Here is a 21,868-nt window from a genome sequence, read left to right on the forward strand (position 1 = left end):
CCCTCCTCTGAGATCAACAATAAATTCAGAGTTGGGTCTATTCAGCTGACAGATGACTTGGCAGTTTACAAAGATAAAAGACAAAACAATAAATTCCTCATTTTAGCCCATTTGTTGTCATCCAAGGAAGATTTTTCCAACCCTTATAAATTAGTACAATAGCAAAATCACATTTTTGTTTAAGATTACACTATAAATATGCAATTCTCCAAATAGTACTAAGTTATTACTTTGCTGTTCCATTAAATGTTTGGAGAGTAAATTTGCAATGAATTAAGATTTCCAGATCTGGAGCCAGGCCAGGTTAATACCTGTGTGCTGAGAGTCACATTACCCGTTAACTGAGCCAGTGCTCTGTGCTCAGCCTCCCTCCGTAGAGCACGACAGTGGCAATGCGGCAGCTCATGTGGGGTAAGTGCTCAGTAAGCACGAGGCGAAGAAATTACAGTGTAGCATGCTTGCTTTATGTAGCCATGGCTAGCGCTGGAAATGCGGAGCTCTGTACATTTTTAAAGGCTGTTTTTACCACTACAGAAAAATGCTGCGATAAGCAGTGAGGCTCTCTTCTGTTGAATCACTTGCCCTGTGAAGTACTCAAGAGCCAGGTTAATTAGATCCAAGAATACAGATGCCCTCCCTTTACATACCTTTTTAAAGGAAATACTGCAATAATTTATAAACAGTATTGAGATCAATTTTATCACCGTATTTTTGACTCTTAATCACTGTTGCCCTTAAGTATTTCCCTTTCCTTTTCTTTCAAGACATCCTTGCCTACTCTTCCTCTCTAATCGCTCACTAAACACATTTTTGCCTACTTCCTCTGTCCCCACGAAACTTGGCCTGTCCCAACTCTTGGGCCATGTCTGTTTCCTTCTGTTCTTTCCTTCCACATTGCAATCACACAACTTTCACGTCATTTCTGTTCCGATAACATACAAAGTAAGATGACTGCCTATCTGTCTTCTGAGAGCTGTATGGGAATAATCTAACTTCCTTCTGAACATACATCACTCCAGTCTTACTCAACTTCACAGTCGTTGACTCAGTGTCCCAGGATAGAAACCATACAGTCACATTTGTCGTTCCACTTCCACATATCCTGTCAGCTACTAAACTCTGTCAAGTCCTTGTCTTTCCAACATAATCAGGTTCATTTAATAACTTAATGATAAAATTAAAAATAAGGTCAAACATTAAGCAGTAAATTCATATAGACCTGTCATTACTATCCCAAATAGGGTCTTAAAGGAAAAACAGAGCCATGATGAGGGATGTGAGATAAACTGATTCTACTTTTTACTCATATCAATGAATCACCAGAATTTATTTATACAGACTGCACTGACCTGTGATTTAAATATGATTTGTCTGTTATAAAACTCATATTCATATTAGAGTTTAATCTTCACTGCCAAGCACTCAAGTCTTATAAGAGTATGTAGAAACTTAGCCAGCTACAGAGGTGGAGGCCTTTGGGAAGTGAGCAGGATGAGCCAAGAGCATTAGGATGGAGGCCCCATCACTGGAGCCCACACACCCACACAGGAATGCCCACCAACATGCGATGCCCTGTGCTACGCTGACCCTGTGCTATCACTAGATGCAGCCCCAAACCTGGATCAGAACATAAGCCAAGTAAACGTTTGTTTTGTAAGTCACCTGCTCTGCGGTATTGTGTCACACTATTGGCAAAGGGAAAGATACATTTACATGCCTTGTGATAGAAATCAATTACACAGATGTTCCCTTCTCTACAACACTTTAAGAAACCTATCATTGAATTGCTATGGTAGACAGAATTCTAAGACGTACCCCTCCACACTAAGGATTCCTGCTAGACGTATGCACATCTTGTTCAATTGAGTGTGGTGGAAATGAAATATAATGGCATCTCATTCCATGACTAGGCTACTAATGGGTTGACTTATGAGTAAATCAAAAAGGTACTATCCAGTGAAGTTCTGTCTCCTCAGGTGCGCCCTTCAACAACCCAGGCCCTTCCCCTAGGGCAAGGCCTGAGTAGGAGATGGATTCCATATGAGGAGTTTTTCACAGCTGGCTCTATAGACACAGGGAACCTTGAAGCAAGGAATGGCAGCCGCCTGGACCTCAGTCCTACAGCCACAGGTACTGAACCCTGTCAACACCCTGAGTGACGGCAGATGGGACTTGGACCTGGATTTCAGTCCTGTAAATCGCTGGTCAGGCCAACCTGCCATGCCATGCCAAACTTCAGATCCACAAAACTGTGCACTAATAAACGGGTATTGCTTTAAGCTAGTATTTGTGATAACCTATTACATAGCAATATAAAACTAACAGTGCTGCAGACAACAACCAATTCTTCACAATTTAAATTTAGAATAATCGTTCCTAAATGGAGTCTATATTTAGATTAAGATTAAAATTTTAAAGATAAAATCATTTTTAAAGTATGAATGATATGACTGCATGTTTGTGTAATTTAGATGACATCTCTCTGTCAAAAATATATTTACATTTCACTGAGAGTGATAGAATGTTTTAATTAGGAAATGTCTGCTCACTTTTTTAAGAACTAGAATAAATCATTATAATGATTTTGGCTACTGGGTATCATTTAGCAAATATTCATGATAATGATAATGAAAGCTCTTAATTCAAAATTTTAGAAATAGAGAAATGTAAACAATTCATGTAACTGCCAGAAAGAATGGAAGCCTTAGGCCACAGCAGCCATGAACTTGGCTGCTTTGCAACAAGCTCTGTCCACAGGGTTCTTCCCTGCAGGCTTGTTGCTAAGCATCTGTGAGCAGTTTTCTAGGGCTTTCCAAGGGGGCTCGTTTCAAGCAATTTCATGACAAAATTCCTGCCAATAAGACTCCCTTTCAGAATCTTCCAGATACATTGCTCTTCTCATATGTAAAGAAAGCACTCATATTAATATGATACACTCACAGAAAAACCTCATCAAATACGTACAAGTAGAAGCACTGTCTGTGGACATCGCAGAATGAAGGACCCAGACTGCCTGTGACTCCATCTGAGGCCAGGCTCATTTCTCTTACCGCACTCTGTACCCGAATCTCAAATACTCTCTCACGCCTGGAGTAAATGCCCCCACTTGCTGCGTAACACCAAACTCATTCCACCAGTTGGCTCAACGGCTCCTAGAGTAATCATTTTTATCTTGCCTCTTTATAGTATACCTTGATATTGGCCAGTGGTGGCGAACCTATGGCACGTGTGCCGCAGCGGGCTGTTTGTTATCACTGAAAGCTCTAAAGGTTCGCCATCACTCTGATGGGCCTTTTAGATCAGGCAGCTGTGGCTAGCAAAGCTAATCTTTCTTTTGCTTTACCAAGTATCATGAGAAGTTTTTAAAACTTTTTATATATTTGTTTTCCAGTTCGCAGAACAGTCCCTGCTCTAAGAGGTGTGGGAATTTGCACTGGCAAAGGAGCTAGGAAGTCGCCGCACTGCTCTGGGGGAGCAGATGCCTTGGGGATGATCTGACGGTTGTGCCACAGTGCCCCTCAGTAGGTCACCGAAGTGCTTTCCTCTCCTCCGGGACCCCACTCATCCCTCAGCCTTAGCCGAAGACACACTACTCCCCAGGGCCCAACTTGCTAGGGGATCTATTTGGAGAAAAGGTTTTCAATATATACAGTATGTATTTTTTCTCTTCAACTTTTGCAATGAGGCATACTAGAAAAGAGTCAAGTTGGAAAGATCTTTTTAAATATTTGTAGTTAACCAAATATGAGGTTGATCACTATTTGTTTTTCTTATTTAGCTATTATATCTGTAATAATTATATAGGGTTAATTCTTTAATTCTGCAAAGATTTTGTTAGCATCTACATTAGCATCCAAGTGCTACAGACAAAAAATAATCCATGTAAGAAACTTGACATTATCAAAGCAAGATCTAGTATTAAATAAGATGGTCAGTGCAGAACTCATTGAAATAATATTTTAAAATTTTAAAAACATAAATTTCCTATTTTTCATATGTAAAGCAAAAGAACAGCTTCTTTCTCATCTTTCCCTGCCATGAAGAATATAAGCAGAAAGATGCATATTAGTACTTAAAATTTTCCTGAGAACTTTAAAAATCTTTGCAACCAATATAGAAGTGAATAACGAAATCTCAAGCCATTACTAACTACAATTCTAGAACCTAGAGGGTGCATTTTGTACTCAAGTCCATTTACACAAGAGCTGTTTTTCCTTCACTAAACTAACAGGCATTATTTACTACTATGTGCAGATACTGTGGTAGTAAAGAATCTAATGCCTATGTCCTAGGGTTCAAACTCTTGTGAACTCAAACAGCTAAACAGAATTACGATGCTTTGGAAGACGGCTGGGTAGGTCACCAGGAAATGCATTGAGGGACAGGGAATGTGGTATGGGAGGTGACCCTGGAAGAATAGAGAGGAGCTAAAGGTGTGACACTGTGGAGAATACTTGAAGCATGTCCAGAGACATGGAGGACTGAGAGTGTACACTGTGCTTGTGACGCTAGGCATACCTCTACAAGAAAAAAATACCAAGGGATTCAGTAGGGATTTGGTAAGTAGGGAGACTACACAGTGTGGAGGATGAATTTTGAGAAGCTGAATATCCTCATATAAATTGTGAGGTGTCAACTGCAGTAGCAAAGATGACAAGTTCACAAGGCTCTTGCAATGAGGAAAAGGAGGAGGTAACAGAACAGAGGTATCCGTACCAGGAGGAAGTAACAAAGCCGAAAGTCGCTGCAGGAAGAAGAAAGCCTGAACCCCAGGGACTGGAGGACCCTGATGCCTCTCAGATGACACGGGAAGAGGACACACAGGAAAGGACCTGGCGGACAGGCACAGGAAGTGTCTTCAGGATCTTTCTGTAGAACCTTCCCTGGACACTGCTACTTATGACTGGAGGCAAAGGAAAGAATTGTAGGAACACAAAAGTGAAGTATTTAATGATTAAAGTTCCATTTCTTGAGTCTATGCTGTCAGTGCTTATACTGAGAAAGTGGATTATTGCTTCTCATCCTCACAACTATGCTCCACCACCAGGACTATGTATGCTCTCATTCATTCAGAAGTACTTATCAAGGTCACGATGCATCAAGCACTCTTCAGGGCCATGTGAAGCAGCAAAAGGACCAGAAAAGCCATTGGCCCTGTCAGATTACTTTCAGAGATGAAAATCCAAGGAGCAGTAACTCCCTCAGAATCACACAGCAGCCAATAAGCAGCAAAGCTGGACTCTAAAGACAGCTCTAATTCAAAGGTCCGAGCCCTGATCCATCATGCCATGCTGTTTGGGCATGGTCAGGGTATCGAATATTTTAATAAGACAGTAAAAGACTGTCAGAGCAGCTCAGACAACAGAAAAGACATCGAGACCACAAGTGGCCTGGAGAGAGACGCTGTTCCACGTCAGCTCGCCGATTTGAGTAGAAGAGGGATGAGGATGATTTCCGACCTCACACTGGTCTCCACCCATGGTGGCACACACAGCCTCTCTGTCGGCACGCGAGCTGTCATGCCAGCAGCCCAGCATCAGGTAACAGTTGTTTGTTCTCAAATAAAACTTCAGTATTCAGGGTTAAGTTGACACTCTGTGCTAAATAAGTGGGTTTGGGTTGCAGTTTGGGCGCTCTCCTCTAGAAGGTTCGCTGTCCCTGGTCCACATGCTCTGGCTTGCTCTGAACAATTTAATCTATTTAACCTACTTAACTGGGAAGGGACCCTTCACTGGCTTTGTTCTGTTTTCAAACATACATGCCTTATTTGCACAGGTTCTGTCCACCGACTCAAGCAAATCTCACTTCTTTTACAATAATGACAAATTGTTTTTGAAACATTATCTCTATCTCAGCATTTCCCAACAAGTGTCCTCTAGAGAAGTAGTTCTGTGGATCAACAACACAAAAAGATTATATTGGGACCATCAGTACATAGCTTCGTATTGCGTTACAATGTAATGAGAAGACTGCCTTTAGGTGATTTAGAAATACTAAACTACTAAAGCATAGTAAATAGTGTCCTGATAAGTAGACAAGGTTTTTAAATAGGGGATTTATTCTATAAAGGTCACAAAACAGTGGGAGTGCAGACTGGTGCAACCACTGTGGAAATCAATATGGAGATTCTTCAAAAAACTAGGATTAGAAGTCCCATTTGACCCAGCTATTCCCCTGCTGGGTATCTTCCCAAAAGAATTAAAAGCATCACACCACAGTGATATACGTGCACGCATGTTTATAGTGGCACAATTTGTAATAGCTAAAGCTTGGAGACAGTCCAACTGCCCATCAACTGGAGACTGAATAAAGAAAATGTGTTTTTTTAATAAAATGGAGTACTACTCAGCCATAAAGAATGAGAACTAGAGACACTTATAGCTAAGTGGATGCATATTGAGGCCATACTCTTAGGTGAAATAAATAGGACACACATGTGTAAATACTGAATAGTTTCTCTGGTGTGAAAAACTGAAAGTGTAAATAAGGATTAAAAGCTATAACAGATAATGTGAAACAGGAAGAAAAGGTCTAAAGGAGTAGGGGAAGTGAGAGGGAAAAGGAAAGAAGGGAATGGAATCAATATGAGAAAATGAAAAAATGGAAACAAAGTCTTTGTAAATAGGGAAGGGTGGAGGGGGTGAAGGGAGGGCAGGGGGATGGGGAAAAAATAACCAAGATACATCATGTACAGGTACAAGATTCCAATGATGAATGTAACTGTATTTTATACCTAAAATGTATCAATAAACTTAATGGAAAAAAAAGTCACAAGACATTCATTGTCTTGTTTTGCAGCTCAGGGGGCACTATTCACTTTTGAGTCTAGTGTGTCTATTAGTAAGAGGTTCACTTCCTTAGATAATACCTACATAATTACTTTTCCATCAAGAAGAATTTTTTAAATGAAGAATATTTTTTAGCACTCCTATACTGTAGTACATTGATGAATTAAACAAGAATGTTTTAAAAATTACATGACATACATTAGACGTCACAAGTCCAGAGTTTCATGAAGGCTGAGTAAATGTCCAGAAAAACCAACAGACATCATTAAAGGTAGTCTGCCTAAGAAAAAGTGCACTGTTTCCTGAGCGTCCAGTTAGCTTTCCTTTGAAATGTGGCTAAGGTAGAGCAGTTCTATTTTAGCAGAACAAAAGCAGCTGCTTACGGGGTGCTCGGGATGAGTGAAGAAGTGGCACTCCGTGGCGCACTGAAAAAATAATTCTACTTACAAAGCTATAAGATAGTAAGGTAAACTGAAACCAGGTGGAAAACACAGCACTGCTATTCTGACATGGGCAAAAGTTAATCTAAATGAAGAGAAACTTAATCCAGGATTTAAAAGATAAACTTCTGAACCATTGACCTATGAATTTCATAGTGGTTAAAATCGTATGTTATTTTTTAAACCTCAAAATGCTTTAAATACTTTAAATGCTTTAAATCTGTTTTGCGTGGCTTCCCAGGTTGATAAAATAAAATGCATGTCTTCTCAAACCTAACTGCCCACAAATGTTTTCTCATATCATTTTAAAAATACAACAGAGAAACATATAAATTAACTCTGACTTTAGGCATTCCACACACAGACCTGAGGTTACATGTACCGCTGGGGTTCATGCCAGCGTGTCATGTTCTGACTCCTCCTGCTCCCAAATTTCCCCTGTCACTACATCAACAAAGCAGACACGATTCAGGGTTGAATATATTAATACATAGCACCATGCATGTCATGCTCCAAAATGACACACACAGGTCACTGTATTTTGTGGTATTTTAGGTCCTAATTTCTTCGAGAAATGTTTATTTTTACATATAAAATATTCATATACACATGCTCACAGATATGCACATATAGACATATATACATACAAATGTAAATAAATTTTGCAATACTAATAAATATTGACACAAAATACATTGTTTCAATTACTTACATGGATATCTCGTGTTCTCTTTTTTCTCCTACACCAAGTAGCATAAAACCATCGGACAATTTATATTATCAATACCACAGACTCTTATATTTAGACCAGAATATTTACTTTGCCACCTGATTAGGTGAATTTCTATAACCTAATGAAAGAGTAATCTCATAGCCTTGTCCACAAATCTGGTTTTGTGTAGCAGAAATGCCATCAGACATTTTCAAATCATATTAACATTTATTAATATGTGGGATTACATAAACCACAAACAATGGGGCAAAATGTTAATGTATGTTACATTATAGAGCATTCATTTTCTGCTACAGCACTGCTTGTTTGACTATAAGATTATTAGCTTTACAAATTTTCCTATTGGCTCTTTTGTTGACATAGTTTCATAGAGGAAAGAATTCTTAAACAGAAATAAAGAAAACAATGGCATTTTTATTTACCACTGTAGCACCCCAATCTGACCTCAATATTAGGCACAGCATTTCATTTTTCTGAGCCTAGTTTTCTCCATCTTTAAAGTAGGAGATTTGCTAAGTAGTCCTTCACAGGAATTTCATGGAGCTGGTTCAGGGGTCAGTACCGGAACAAGAGGGTTTGCTGAATAACCATCTTTCAAATCTCAGTTAAATGGCCGAAGCTGACTGAAACCAGCGTACTTTGATGTTGATCTGTTCTCTACAGTAAGTCTCTATAATGGACATCATCTGAGAAAGGAGCCTGGTGCAGTAGTGCACACTTGCAGTATCAGCACTCTAGGAGGCTGAGACCCGGGGATCACAAGTTCAGCCCCAGCCTGGGCAACTTAGCAAGACACTGTCTCAAAATAAATATAAAAAAGAATGGGGCTATAGATAGGTGTGAGGGTTCTAGGTTCAATTCTCAGTACACCCAATCAATCAGAAAAAAAGAGTTGATAATACTGTGAATGAGTTCATAATATTCTCCTGCACAGTTCACAATATATGGCAGCAAGACCCTGGCTGTTCACTTGCTGGCCATTGCTGGAGCTTGTGTTTGCAGCAAGCAACCTCAAGGCCTGAGGAGATGTCTCCCTCTGAGACAAATGGTGAGCCAGTTTACTGCTTGCTACAAAGAGGGGATGCCACAAACTCAGGGTTCCCCACCTATGATGCAAACCTACCGCGTGCCCAGTGTCAATGCGGGGTTAGGGGAACAGGGAATTGATGCAAATATGCTCGTGCTCATGCTCCCTGCCAGGGAAGGTGTAAACACAGTATGTCCTGCAGCTGAACAAGTACATCTTGTCCTTCAACTCTGTCTACTTCACGGCAGGGTTATCTTTCTATCACTGAGCCGCGTGCGACCACCTGCGTTCGAGCACTGCCCCTTCAGTGGGCCCCTCTGGAGGGGGACCCCACACAGCAAAACTGTCCTGGACGCTTCGAGCTGGGGACCACCCTGCTCCGCCAAATCCAACCTGCAGTACAGCTGCCCTACTCAGAGCCCCAGTATCAGCTGGATTTGATCACAAAGTTCCTGACTTTCAAATCCTAGCAATTATCAACCGACACTACTTACAAATAAGAGCACAGAGCAAGTGACTCCTGCTACCTAGTCCCAACATCACCTAACACGGTACAGGGCACTGACTCAGCCTCCGGAGCAGGATGGCTGCACCTTCCTCCTCTCCCTCTCACCTCCAAAACGGGGGAGAAAATCAGCCCCATGGAGTTGTTTCAAGAAAAGCACCCAGCATGACACCTCTTGCATATCCCTCATCAAACAACTGTCCCACTAAAATAGAAAAGAAGATAATTGGTATCAATTTACCTTTTCAAACCCTGTCTGCACAATGTTCTGTCCAGATTGTAATTAGAATCATCTATTTACATTTAATGTCCAAAAAGATACTTCCAGTAAACAAACAAATACAGATCAAAGAAAACACATTACAGCATACTTGATTTCCAAATTACCGAATATTATGTTAACATTATTCAAGTTTGGAGAGGCTAGAGTGAGAAAGAGATCACATGGACAAGCAGTGGCAATATTAACTGTTATAATTACTCCAAAGAAAACTGATACCTCAGGGTCCTTACTCTTGATTTAGTAACAGGGGTTTGGGAAAATTTTCCTTAGGAATCAGTTAAAAATACAAATATTAATGTCTAAAAAAGTTCAGCTTGTTTTTAATAAAATAATGACAAGTTAAATCCATAAAAATGTGTGTAAAAAACCAAAAATCCACAGAACTGAGTAATACATAATTACTTTATATAACATTTAAAGTGTTTAACCACATGGGAAAGTGCTGTATGTTGACTGAGATATAGAAGTGCAGGATACAGCAGAAATCTGACTATATAAAAATGATAGAAAAATATGAATTATTAGGGAAATTGTTTTTTTGTTTAAGTCTAACTACAAGAATTTCAATTTAAATATCCATATTTCAATATTTTACTAAGTACCACTCAATTAAAACATGAAATTTCTCCTAAAACTGAATGGCTAATTTTGCAGCACACCAAGTTATACATTTTCTTACATTAGTCAAAAATGTCATACAATGTCAACACACAAAAATGAATAGCTTTTCTCTATACCAATAATGAACTCACAGAGAAAGAAATCAGGAAAACAACTCCATTCATAATGGCCCTAAAACAAATACCTAGGAATCAGCCTAGTGAGGGAAGTGAATCACTTCTATAATAAAAAGCACAGAACTCTGAGAAAAATGAAGAGAACATTAGAAAATGGAAAGATAGCTCTCATTCTTAAATCATAAGAATATCACGAAAATGGCAACATTGCCAAAAGTGACAATATATTTAATGTAACGCCTATTAAGATATCAACAACATTGTTCACAGAGCCCGAAAAAACAATCCTAAAATTCATATGGAATAATATAAGACCCAGAATAGCCAAAGCAGTCCTGAGCCAAAGAGCAAAGCTGGAGGCATCCTAGTACCAGATTTGAAGTTACACTACAGGACCACAGGGACAAACACAACATAGCACAGCCACGAAAACAGACATGGAGACCAATGGAGTGGGCAGAGCCGCAGAGACATGCACCCATGCACCCACAGCCATCTGACTGTTGACGAGGGGGCCAAAAACAAAGGGGAGAAAAGCTAACCTCTTCAGCAACGGTGCCGGGAAAATCGGACACCTACTTGCGTAACACTGAGACTAGACCCCTATTTTTCACCTATTCCTAAAATCAAATCCAAATTATCAAAGACCTAGATACAGAAACTCTGAAATCGTAAAAAGATATCTCAGGGGAAACTCTTGAGGCCACAGGAGCAGACTTCCTAAGCAGAACCCCAGCTGCACAGAAAATAATATCAAGATTCAACAAATGGGATTATATCAAATTAAAAAGCTTCCACACAGCAAAGGAAACAACCAACAGGGTAAAGACACAATCTATGGAATGGGAGAAAAATTCTGCTAGCTACTCTTCAGACAGAATATTACTATCTAGAATATATAAAGAACTCAAAAGAAAAAAGTGGCTCAATCAAAAAATGAGAGGAGAGCAGAGAGATTGAAAATGAGCAAGATGTGCTACGCGCATGTAGTGATTCCCCAAAATATCACTATTTCGTATTACAAACATGAGCTAATAAAAAAACCGCGTGCTGTCAGGTGTGACAGCATGGATGCCAGAAATTCCTGTAACATTTGGTCTCCATTATTAGTAGTGGTAGAATTGTTTTCTTCTGAAAAACTCTGGGTAATTCTTTCAGTCTTCAATTGTGTGTGTGTGTGTGTGTGTGTGTGTGTGTGCGTGTGTGTGTGTACAGACGTGTTCTCACGTGCTTTTTAGTATTGGGTATGCTTTTGAAAGTATTCATAATGCTCATGAAATAAGGGAGCCATGTATTTCCCAAGCTAACCAACGAAGTACACCCGCTAGGACATCTGGGAGCACTGGGTGGAGAGTGCAGAAGCTACTCCAGGTAGACTTGGAGACCTAGAGGGTGCTCAGTCAGATAGCTGGGTCTGAGCCAGTTCAAAGGGCTCATCCGCTGCCTAGTGACATATGCAGTCTCGCTTTTTCCACATCATGTAGCTAGGCCATGTGTAATCTTGCTAAGGGAACAAAATTATGACACCAGGACTTCCTGAAGCATAAGGGAATATTTCATTTTGTCTTGTTTGCATAGTAAAAAGTTATTTTAGAAAAGGGTGGCAAAAACAATACAATAAATATCCACTATGAGTAATTTTGGCTGAATTTTGCATTTGAACTAAACAGGAATGATTAAAATTCACTTGGTAAATCCACTGCCAACTGAGTCTGTTTTTCTCAGTTTGGGTCCAGATTCCATAAGACCAGCTCTTTTAGAAAGCCCTGCTGCCACTTTTAAAACTCCTTCCAAGACAAGGTATTCCTTGAGTCAGCAGAAATCAAAGCCTGAAGAGCCATGCCTCACTAAGAGAGGCCTTCCATGCCTCCAAAGAGGCCATCACACAGTTAAATGGTGAGGCTCAGGTGGAAATCTGGCTGCACTCAGGGCTCGGTGGAGCCCAGGGCACTGCTCAGGGAAGTGGGGCATGGTACCCGAGGGCCAGGAAGCAACATCAGAGGCAGGTCACTCGGTGAACGGTGAGCAGGAGGGAACTGGCTATAGCTGCCCAACCCCGGACAAACTGAGGAGCAAAAGCAAAGTGGGGGTCACCAGCTGGGAAGGACATCCTGCCCCAGTAACCATGGCAAGAGAAGCAGAGGCTCATGGCGGTGTTAAATATGCTAGGGGTAGGGAACATATGGAAGCCCCAAAGTCCTTCCCTGAGGAACACCATGTCTACACTTCAGGCAGAAATGCCTGTGTCCTTTCAGAGTGCACTGTGGGAAATTCACATGAAGTACCGTAGTTAGCCTGCAGAAAACACTGGTCACGAGGGGACTCTCACAAGCAGAAGGAAGAAAACAGAAACAAGGCAACGGCCAAAGGGGAAATGCTCTCCTAACTCCTGACTGAGGGAAATGAAGAAAGATGCAACAATTTTGAATGGCATTTAGAGTCTGTCAGCTATGTCTCCATCTCCGTATTAGTGCTTGTGTACACTTGTGCATGTTTACACGCAGATAAGATGGATGTACATTCACACACATGTGCAGCCACTTTGTGCTATTCTTTTCAACCACTTCCTCTGCCATTCCTCCAGTGTCCGCTGCGGTCATAATCGTAGGAACTATTTTAACATAGGCTGACTTCATTACTGTCCACCTCCCTGAAGCCTGAGGTCACCTTACACGTGTGGGAAACTTGGCACAGACTAGACAGTGGAGGTGAGCAAAGGACACCCGTCGCTTCTGTCACATCAGTTAAACTGTCCAACCACTTGAGTCAATTCATATTCCCAAGACTCAAACTTGGACTTCTCTGCTTCATTCAAGAAATCTCCTTCCCGAATTACTTGCTCCAAAGTATAATTTACCAACATGCAGAAAATTAAAGATTGCCCTAGAAGACTTGTTGTCTCTCTCTACCCAAGGGGCTCTTATTTCATTCTCAAAAACATCGACAAACTCTAATAACTATGACAGACAAAATGTCCGTACACCATCTACACATACTCGTATATATACAGGTGTCAATTATAAATTATAGACCTCTCCTTGCTCTATGTTCACTTTTTTTTAGTTCTCAGAAAATTTACAAATTAAAGTTCTGTTTTTGCTGGCACAATTTGTTTTAGAGCTATTTAACTGCATTGTGTTGATATCATAAGGCTCCTTGTTAAATGTGTAATCTTTTAACTATTTTTTAAAGTACAATTATACTGGGAAAATAATAAAACTTTCCTTATTGTGAATGCATAATCAAAAACTTGATCTCTCAAAAATTTGACACAAATGTAATGTTTTTTGTTTTACTTTTATATTAAACCCAAAACACTGCCAGTAATTGTAGATGTTACCACTCATGAAGTGCTGAAAGAAACCAAGATTTATTCAAGTGAATCACAGAGAAAAATATGCTTAAGCCTATAGTAGCAACACTTTCATTTGGTGTTAATGAGGTCAAAGCAACCTAAGGTGGTTTTAAAGTAAAAAATAAAAATTATCTATGGTTTGCTCTTTAAAAATATTTAATGTACAAACATTACAAAAACAATCACCTTTTATATAAGATACTATCCTCTATTCAACTCTTCCATTCCAATGAATTACAAAATCACAAGCAGTGCAGTGCAATAGTCCTTAAATATTTTAATGTGCATAAAAGCAGTGAATAATCATTTTAAATAATAAGCAGAATGCTTATCAAACCATTGTTACTAATATAAGACAGCAGTGGTCATTTAATTGCTGAGTTTCCCAACATCCAAATTTTCTAATAATCTGAATATGTCAATGCTATGGACTCCTTCTTATAGAACTATGGTGTTAGGCAGAGTTTCACCATCTGCTTTTTGGTTATTTACACTGGGGAGAAAGTACTCCTGCCATCCCATACAATGTACCTGCATGTTAATCACAGAAATACACGTATTTTTCCCTTTCCACAGATCCTGGTACTCTATTGATGCCAGATAACATCTCAAATGCAACTCCGAAAGCCTACACATCATATATTTGAACCACTATTTCTGTCTAGGCAAAAATATCACTAATTTACACAAAGTTTTTAATGGTTGTATATGAGATTTTATATGCTTATGGATCTGCAACCAACTAAACATATTTTTAAAAATATATTAGAGACTACAAGGACTAGAGAAATGGGTACAGTATATACAACTCTTATCTGAAGTTCCACTTGAAAACCAAATACTTCTCCCAAGCTGTGGGTCTTTAAACCATTGTTGCTTTTAATTCATAAACTTTTTCCATTTTCTTGCTTGTGGTGCATTACCCATAAAGGTACAAAGAAGAAAGTAAGCATGAAATAAATAAGTAAAACTTCAAAGATCTCCATATTGATCTCTTTACTTCCCCAGAAACATACTTTTTGCTTCAATATCTCAGAATAAGCCAACACAATAATACTGTCATGCAGTGCTGCTTACCTCAGTCAAGTGGGGCATGGGGTTAAATCCACAGAGATTGCACACTTGACTCTTGCATTCTGTGCAAATGTTGAAGTTAGGAGGGCCCTGAGGACCTACGCTGAGTTCAGTTCTGCAGAGTGGACAGGCTGCTTTGGGTTTGGGGGCTCTCTCCAGCGTGGGGGGCTGCACGGCCCTTCGAGGCTCAGCTGCTGGAGGTCTGCTCTCCTTGGCAAGGGGGCGCTTCTTGTCCGCTTCTGCTCTTTTCCCTGCTGCAGCCGGTTCAGCTTTGGGCTCTGCCTTCTCAGCCATGGGAGTTTTCGTTTCCTTTTTCACAGGGGCGCCCTTCCCAGGTGCTGGTGCTGCCTGTCCGGTGGGTTTGGGGGGCCCCTGAGAAGCAGGGGCCTGGGAAGGGGGAGCAGCTTGTTTAGATGGAGCTGCTGGCCCTCCTTGGGAATGAAGTCCAGGCTGGCCTGCCGTGGAAATTAAATTCGATGCCTGGCTGAAGATCGACGCCCCTAACCCAAAGAGCTTCCCAGTCACGGACTCTTGAGGAGTTGTGGGCTGGGACTTCGGGGTGTCGGTGGTGCCCCCCAGACTGAGACTGAAACGTCGGGACTGCTCCTGAGGCTTCGAGGGCTGTAGAGGTGTGGGGGCAGTTTGGCCAGAGGGAGCTCTTGGGCCAGGGGGCGTTGCTGACCCTTTTGGCATCGGCTGGGCTTCTGGTTTGGGGCTCATTTGGGTTTGTGCCATCTTGGGTTCCTCCTTCTTTGGAACAGGGTCAGCTTGCTTTTGATCTCTGCTCTCCGAGCTGGGCCCGAGGAGTGAGATAATCTTGGAATCCGCTGCAGGCCGAGGCATGGCTTTGGAGTCCAGTGGAGTGACTTTCTGACCAGCTGGGGGGCAGCTCTGGGAGGGCTTGGTGGACTCTGTATTTGCAGGAGGCGCTGCCTGCTCTGCAGCCTGCGGCTGGACAGAGCTGGGGCACTCAGGCTTGCCTGCTGCAGGCACTGAAGGCTGCGAGTCTGTGGCAGGCTTTCCTGTCGGGGGCTGCTTTGGTCTGTCATGGGCAGTGGGGGCCTTGGCCTGCCCCGGTGGGGCACCGGGCTGGGAGGGGGGCTCTGCAGCTGCAGGCTCCTTGGCGGGGGCAGGTGAGAGGCCCTGGAGGGTCAGATGCTTCACAAGTGGTGGGGGCTTCTTGGTCTCAGGGCCCTTGGCAGAATCCTGCTTGGGTGCAGGATCCTTCTTCAGGGAAGCCCGTGGGGCCTGCGGGGAGGCTCTGCTCAGGGCCGCTGCAGGCACCACAGGGGTGGTCTTGGGTTTGGGCTGGGGTGACAAGGGCGGCTTCGGAGCCACCTCACCCCCTAGAGCTCTTCGCATCTGACAGTTTAAACACAGCCACTCCTTCACCTAGGAGCAAGACAGAACCACAATCACCAAGACAGCACTGCTGTGAAAGCACAGAACCTCTGCAAAGCATGCCTGCCACTACTCACCCTGCAACCCCTAAAATACAGCCCATGTGAGTTTAATTAGCTACATTAAAATATAAAATGTTTAATGATATGAAAATATAACCTCAGAGACCAAAGTGCATTGTATTTTCAGAAAAATAGAAAGTAAAAATCAACATACAACTTTATGTTTCTTTCAGTGTTAGTCGCCACATTCTGATTACTCCCAGAAAAGAAATCCATGTACAGGATAATGAAAAGCATAAGTTTTAATGTACTAGATTCTATTAATCAGTTATGATACATATTTTCTCTACTGATGACACAGTCTTGGATTATACAACCCAGAACAGGCTTGTCAAACTATGAAAACACTGCTAACTTCTTAAATTAGCAGTGTGTTAACTCCCCTCCAAGCTGACATACTCAAATGTGTGAAAACAGAAACCGTCAACTCTGCTAGGTTAGAAAGATTCTATGCAAAGAAAACAAATCAAAAAATAATGATATACACTCCATTTATCATAAATAGTATCATTTAACAGAAAATGTAGTTTTTTAGAGTTATGAATATAAAGATTAATATAAGTCAATAATGTACATATTTGGCGATCTGTGTGAGAAGTTTGTATTTGGAAGATATATATATTATATACACAATACAATATAAATATATACAATTATAATAATTTTTCCTTTTGTATCCATTGGGAAAAGATGTTGAATTTGATAGTGATTATTAGAAGATAATTTAAAATACCTATGTTTAAACATTTACCTTTATTTTTATTATTCTAAACAATATATATATATTTTTTGGTACCAGGGATCGAACTCAGGACCTTGCGCTTGCGAGGCGGGCAGCAGAACCACTGAGCTAAATCCCTGACCCATCTAAACAATATTTCTTATCACAATGTATTTCTTTCTTTCTCTCTCTCTCTCTCTCTCTCTCTATTTATTTTTTGGTACCAGAGATCAAACTCGGGTCCTTGCACTTGTGCAGCAGGCGGTGAAACCACTGAGCTAAATCCCCGGCCCACACAGTATATTTTAAATATTATCAAAATAATACAGAATGTCAGATTCTCGAGTACACAGTGAAGAGCTTTTACAAATAGAGTATCTGATGATTTTGTGATGATTCCTCCTTTCCCATCCTTCCTGCTCGTGTTCTTCGTTCCTGTGAAGAAGTCTTTGGATGCATCTGGCTTTAGGAGAGGAGCTGTGAGCCCCTTTGCAATGCGAACACTGGAGCTTCCTGCACAGGCAGCCGCCAGCCCTAACCTCACCTTGGGACAAGTGCAAGGTCAGCACACGGTTACAGCACACTGAGTGTTTAGGTGCACACTAGCACCACAAGCAGATTTGATACTGACTTTATCTCAAAGTAACATAATTTGCTGTCGTTTATCTGTGTACCTAAATACATCTCCACTGAAACAGAGAAAGAAGACTTGGGAAAATGGGAGGTGGAAAATGCAAGTTGCTATGTCCTCACGGAGAGTCCTGCCTTCCACTTAAAACCCCCTCCATGAAGGGCCTTCACTGTCCTGAGTTTTGTCCTTTTGATGACCGTGGTTTTTAAACCTTTGATAAACAACACAGAAAGATACCTGATCCCTCCCAGTTCTGCCTTGTTGCTAGAATACAGGCTGAAATCACTGTCTACCACTATTACAATATGAAAAGCTTTTTATCCTCTTAGGATTTTTTAGAAACAGCTTCCTTTTATTTAATTCTACTGGCCAAATCTGATGACTGTAGAAATGATTTTTATCTCAGCTCTGAACAGGCTTACACTGAAAACAGTAACATTAGCAATCCTCTAACTGACTGAGAGAGAGAGAGAGAGAGAGAGAGAGAGAGAGAGAGAGAGAGAGAGAGAGAGAGAGATCAAGTGAAAAGGTGGTCTATCCATACACTGGTCAGAAGGAAAAGCTCACAGCCCACTGCACGGCAGCTCCCTGGAGACCCCTTCCTGTGTGGCCGGCAGGTGGGCTCTCACAATGGGCAGGGAGACAGCAGCAAAGAGGCCACTACTGCCCAGCCACCAGGCTGGGAACCCTGTCGTCATCCCCACATTCCAGTGATTCCCAAGGTGGGTCCACATTGCTATAGAAGCTAATTCCTGCTTTTCCAAAGCCACGCTCCCTCCTCCGGTTTGTATCACGTCCCAGACATTTTTACAGTTCCACCAATGGCTGACCCTAAGCACCTTCCCTAACTGAACATAAAGCTGATGTTTACAGGAGGCGCTTTTAGCTGGCACTCTGCAATTCTGCTCTTTCCAGATCGCTGCCTGCCAGGACTAGGCCGCGAGTGGGGAGGCCTCAGTCACAGGAGTCACTACTGACCCACTGTCTGTCCGACCTGTGTAGCAGGGCGTCCTCCCCCCAGCCCCACCGCGATGACGAGAGGCTCCCCTCAGCACAGCATCCGCTCACAGTGCACACGCCTCTCACCTGGACTTGACTTCTCACTGGTTTACCTGCAAAGCTTAGCTCACCTCCGGTTCTGAGCAGGGAGGTACCGAATGTGTGGCGTCACTGCCTCCCACACACGCTGCCCGATACACATGGCACCCTCCTCTCTAACACGGTTGGTCCCCTTGCCAGACATGATCCGGTCTTCACTCCAACACAGCCCAGAATGACCCTCTTGGAAATCAGGTATCACCAGAGGCCAAAACTGACTCGGAGAAGCCAGCTGCCATAGGGTTCATGCAGCTCCCCACGTCCTCTGTCACAGCACCACACCCTAGCTCTGCACATCCTGTCATAAAAGTGGACGAACAAAATAAACGCAGCCAGGCGAGCCCACGACTGTACCAATGTGTCCTTGAAGGGCTCTCGGCTGCAAATATTAATGAGCTGCTGAAACTCAGTTCGCTCTATCGAAGGCGCAAGAGGGCTCATTCATTTACTCCCTGCCTTAGCGTGCTACATAAATGGGGGCAAGAGAGAAGCCAGAAAGGAGCTCATTCCCGGGTCACTATGTGTTTTAACCGGGTCTGCACAGATTACTGTAGCACACCTCCCTAATGAACCCAATCCCGGGCTTCCTTTTTGTTCAGGCTTTGTATGTATCAGGCCTGGGAAATGTAGTAATGCATTTTCACTAGCGAAGGCTTTTGCTGGATAGTCATGAATGTCTTATTTATATCTTTCAAGAGGCACTACTTGAAAGTTTAATCGTGAGCATCACATACCGGATTTCAACTAATGGCGCTACTTTCATAAATGTGTCAAAATTACTGATCGTCAAAAAATTATACTCTGATTTTTAAGAGTTTCTTTGATAATAATTCAAGTTAATCAAGTTTATACATCTAAGTAATAAAGTAAACCAGTAGATTCTGAAGGCTGCAAAATAAAACTTATTCCTGCTCAGAATTCTGTAGCTTCTCAAAACAAAAGCAACAACAATGACAACAAAAACCAGACTTCAAACAAACACAAGGTGTGCATTAGATTTATAATAGAATCCCTGATCAACTGCATGGCAGTGGTGCTTGGAATAATGGAACATCAAGAGAACGAGGGCAGGAATTATCTTTGCTGGTGCTCACACTGGCTGCTGAGCATTTTCTTCCATCCTACCTTCATCCTATCCTTGCACGTAAACTGGTGGTTCTCACGGACACCCCCCCCCCCCCCGCCCCCGTGACCACACTGCGCTCAGCCTGAACACCTACACAGACCTGTGCTCTGTCCAGGGTCCTCATCCTCCCTCCAGCCGTGGCTGGGGCTCGGGCGCCAAGACGAGCTTCTCTTATTTCCCTAGATCAGATCGAGCCAGTACAACCCACCCTGGGTTTTACCATGACTCCATCGGCACCACTTCTAGTCTGAGCAATAGCCTTCAATACAAATACACAGTGCTGTAAGGTACTTTCTAATACTTCCTCTCTCTCATCTTTAGACTTCAAAAGGAGCGCTTATTTATTATTACTATTACCACTGCTGGATACCAAGTAAATTTTAGATGAGTTATTTAATGATGAATTATTCAACATTTTTCTAGCTGTCATCAAATTATCTTAAAGTACTTATTGAGAGCCTTATACTATTTTGAGTGCCACTGGAAGGTATAACCAGATAAAATGAATAAGAAATCAGTATTACAAAAATACTACAAAAATAAGTCTGACCTGTCGGATAGCAGACTATGCCTTCTGTACTCCGGGGCTGCCCAGACCCCAGGATGGGCCGGCCACAGAGGCAACTATTCCCAGCAGCCACCTGGTACAGATGGCCACAGCAGCCATCATCTTTGGCTGTGCATATTAATGCATAATTTGTTTGGGTTACAAAATAAACACTAACATTCCTCAGAACGGTGATATAACATGCTCAGCAACCTAGTGAAACCATTTTGTTTAAAACATCCTGAAGTTAAATGGATATTTTCTCTTTGAAAATGTGGGTCACAATTTCTTCTGCTATATCATTCATTCAGAAACAAAGCTTGTGATACATCAACTACTATCCACTCCTTTATCCATAAGCTGTAATAATGTCCACCAATTGCTACCAATAACATTTATAAATCCCTACAAATAGGATAAGTGATAGAGGTATGTTTTAAATGTCTGTCAGAAGAAAAGTGACATTTTCACAAAAGCATAATTTACAAAATTATTATACATGGACAGGACAGTATATTAATACTCTACTACAGGTACATAAAGGAGGATCTCAAATTAGCAAACAGAACTTAATTACATCATACTGTACATGAACATATATGCACACTGCCTTTTGTATGATGAATTCATACATGTTTCTCAACTGATAAATACATACCTCAGGCTATCATGCTATTTTGCAGTTATTTTGTGATCCAATTAGACAGAGTTTGTGCAATTATCTGAACAGTATTACACTGTTCCTTATTATTTCATTTAAAAATGAAAAATGAAAAAATGAATTATATTAGTAAAATGAATCAAAGGTCTCATGCACTTACGATAAGGAGACAAACATAAACTCATAGGCTGCAAGCTATGTATCTTTAAATCCAATTAGATGCTCACTGGAATTAAGCCAATTACTTGCATGTTGGAAAATAAAGAGATGTAGTTTTGAAAATATATGAAATATTAAAATATATTAAAGCCTGTAGACAAAGTTTCTTGAGGGGCTCTTATCTTCTTCCAAGTCTGTGAATAGAAGCCCCTTATACCTAGTAAATTATTTAGATTTTACCCAATGATACACACATACACACACACACACACACACACACACTCTTATGTATTCACACATACTTTAATGAATATATTTAAGGAAAATGTGATTTTAAATTATGCTTCATTAGGTTTACATTATTTTGCATTTTCCCACAAATCAGATTTATGTTTTTCATTATCATTTATTTTCTTTTGATCATTTTTTAAAATCTTCTGTAAGGAAGCAAACACATAGATCTACACATTAAAATTTTTAACAAGTACAATTATAGAATTCCTAATCACATGTACACATA

At 41.2% G+C, this 21,868-nt stretch overlaps 1 protein-coding gene across 9 annotated transcripts in view; it reads right to left on the minus strand.

Annotated features, from left to right (window-relative positions):
* Positions 1-21,868, minus strand: part of Pclo (piccolo presynaptic cytomatrix protein) — a 350,152-nt gene that overhangs the window by 311,183 nt on the left and 17,101 nt on the right. For 8 of the 9 annotated variants that reach the window (XR_015449439.1, XM_087206755.1, XM_087206754.1 and 5 more), the window contains exon 3: positions 14,946-16,334. The exons of the other annotated variant lie outside the window; for it this stretch is intronic. Coding sequence is in view for 7 of the 8 variants with exons in the window: in XM_087206755.1 (XP_087062881.1) it covers positions 14,946-16,334 (1,389 nt within the window). In the remaining variant the exon portion in view is untranslated. The remainder of the gene's footprint in view (positions 1-14,945; positions 16,335-21,868) is intronic. 9 annotated transcript variants of the gene reach the window in all.

This window comes from Heterocephalus glaber, unplaced genomic scaffold (assembly GCF_053883595.1).
Source record: "Heterocephalus glaber isolate CG9 unplaced genomic scaffold, H.glaber_assembly_v1.0 deba00000678, whole genome shotgun sequence".
Classification (NCBI taxonomy): Eukaryota; Metazoa; Chordata; class Mammalia; order Rodentia; family Bathyergidae; genus Heterocephalus; species Heterocephalus glaber.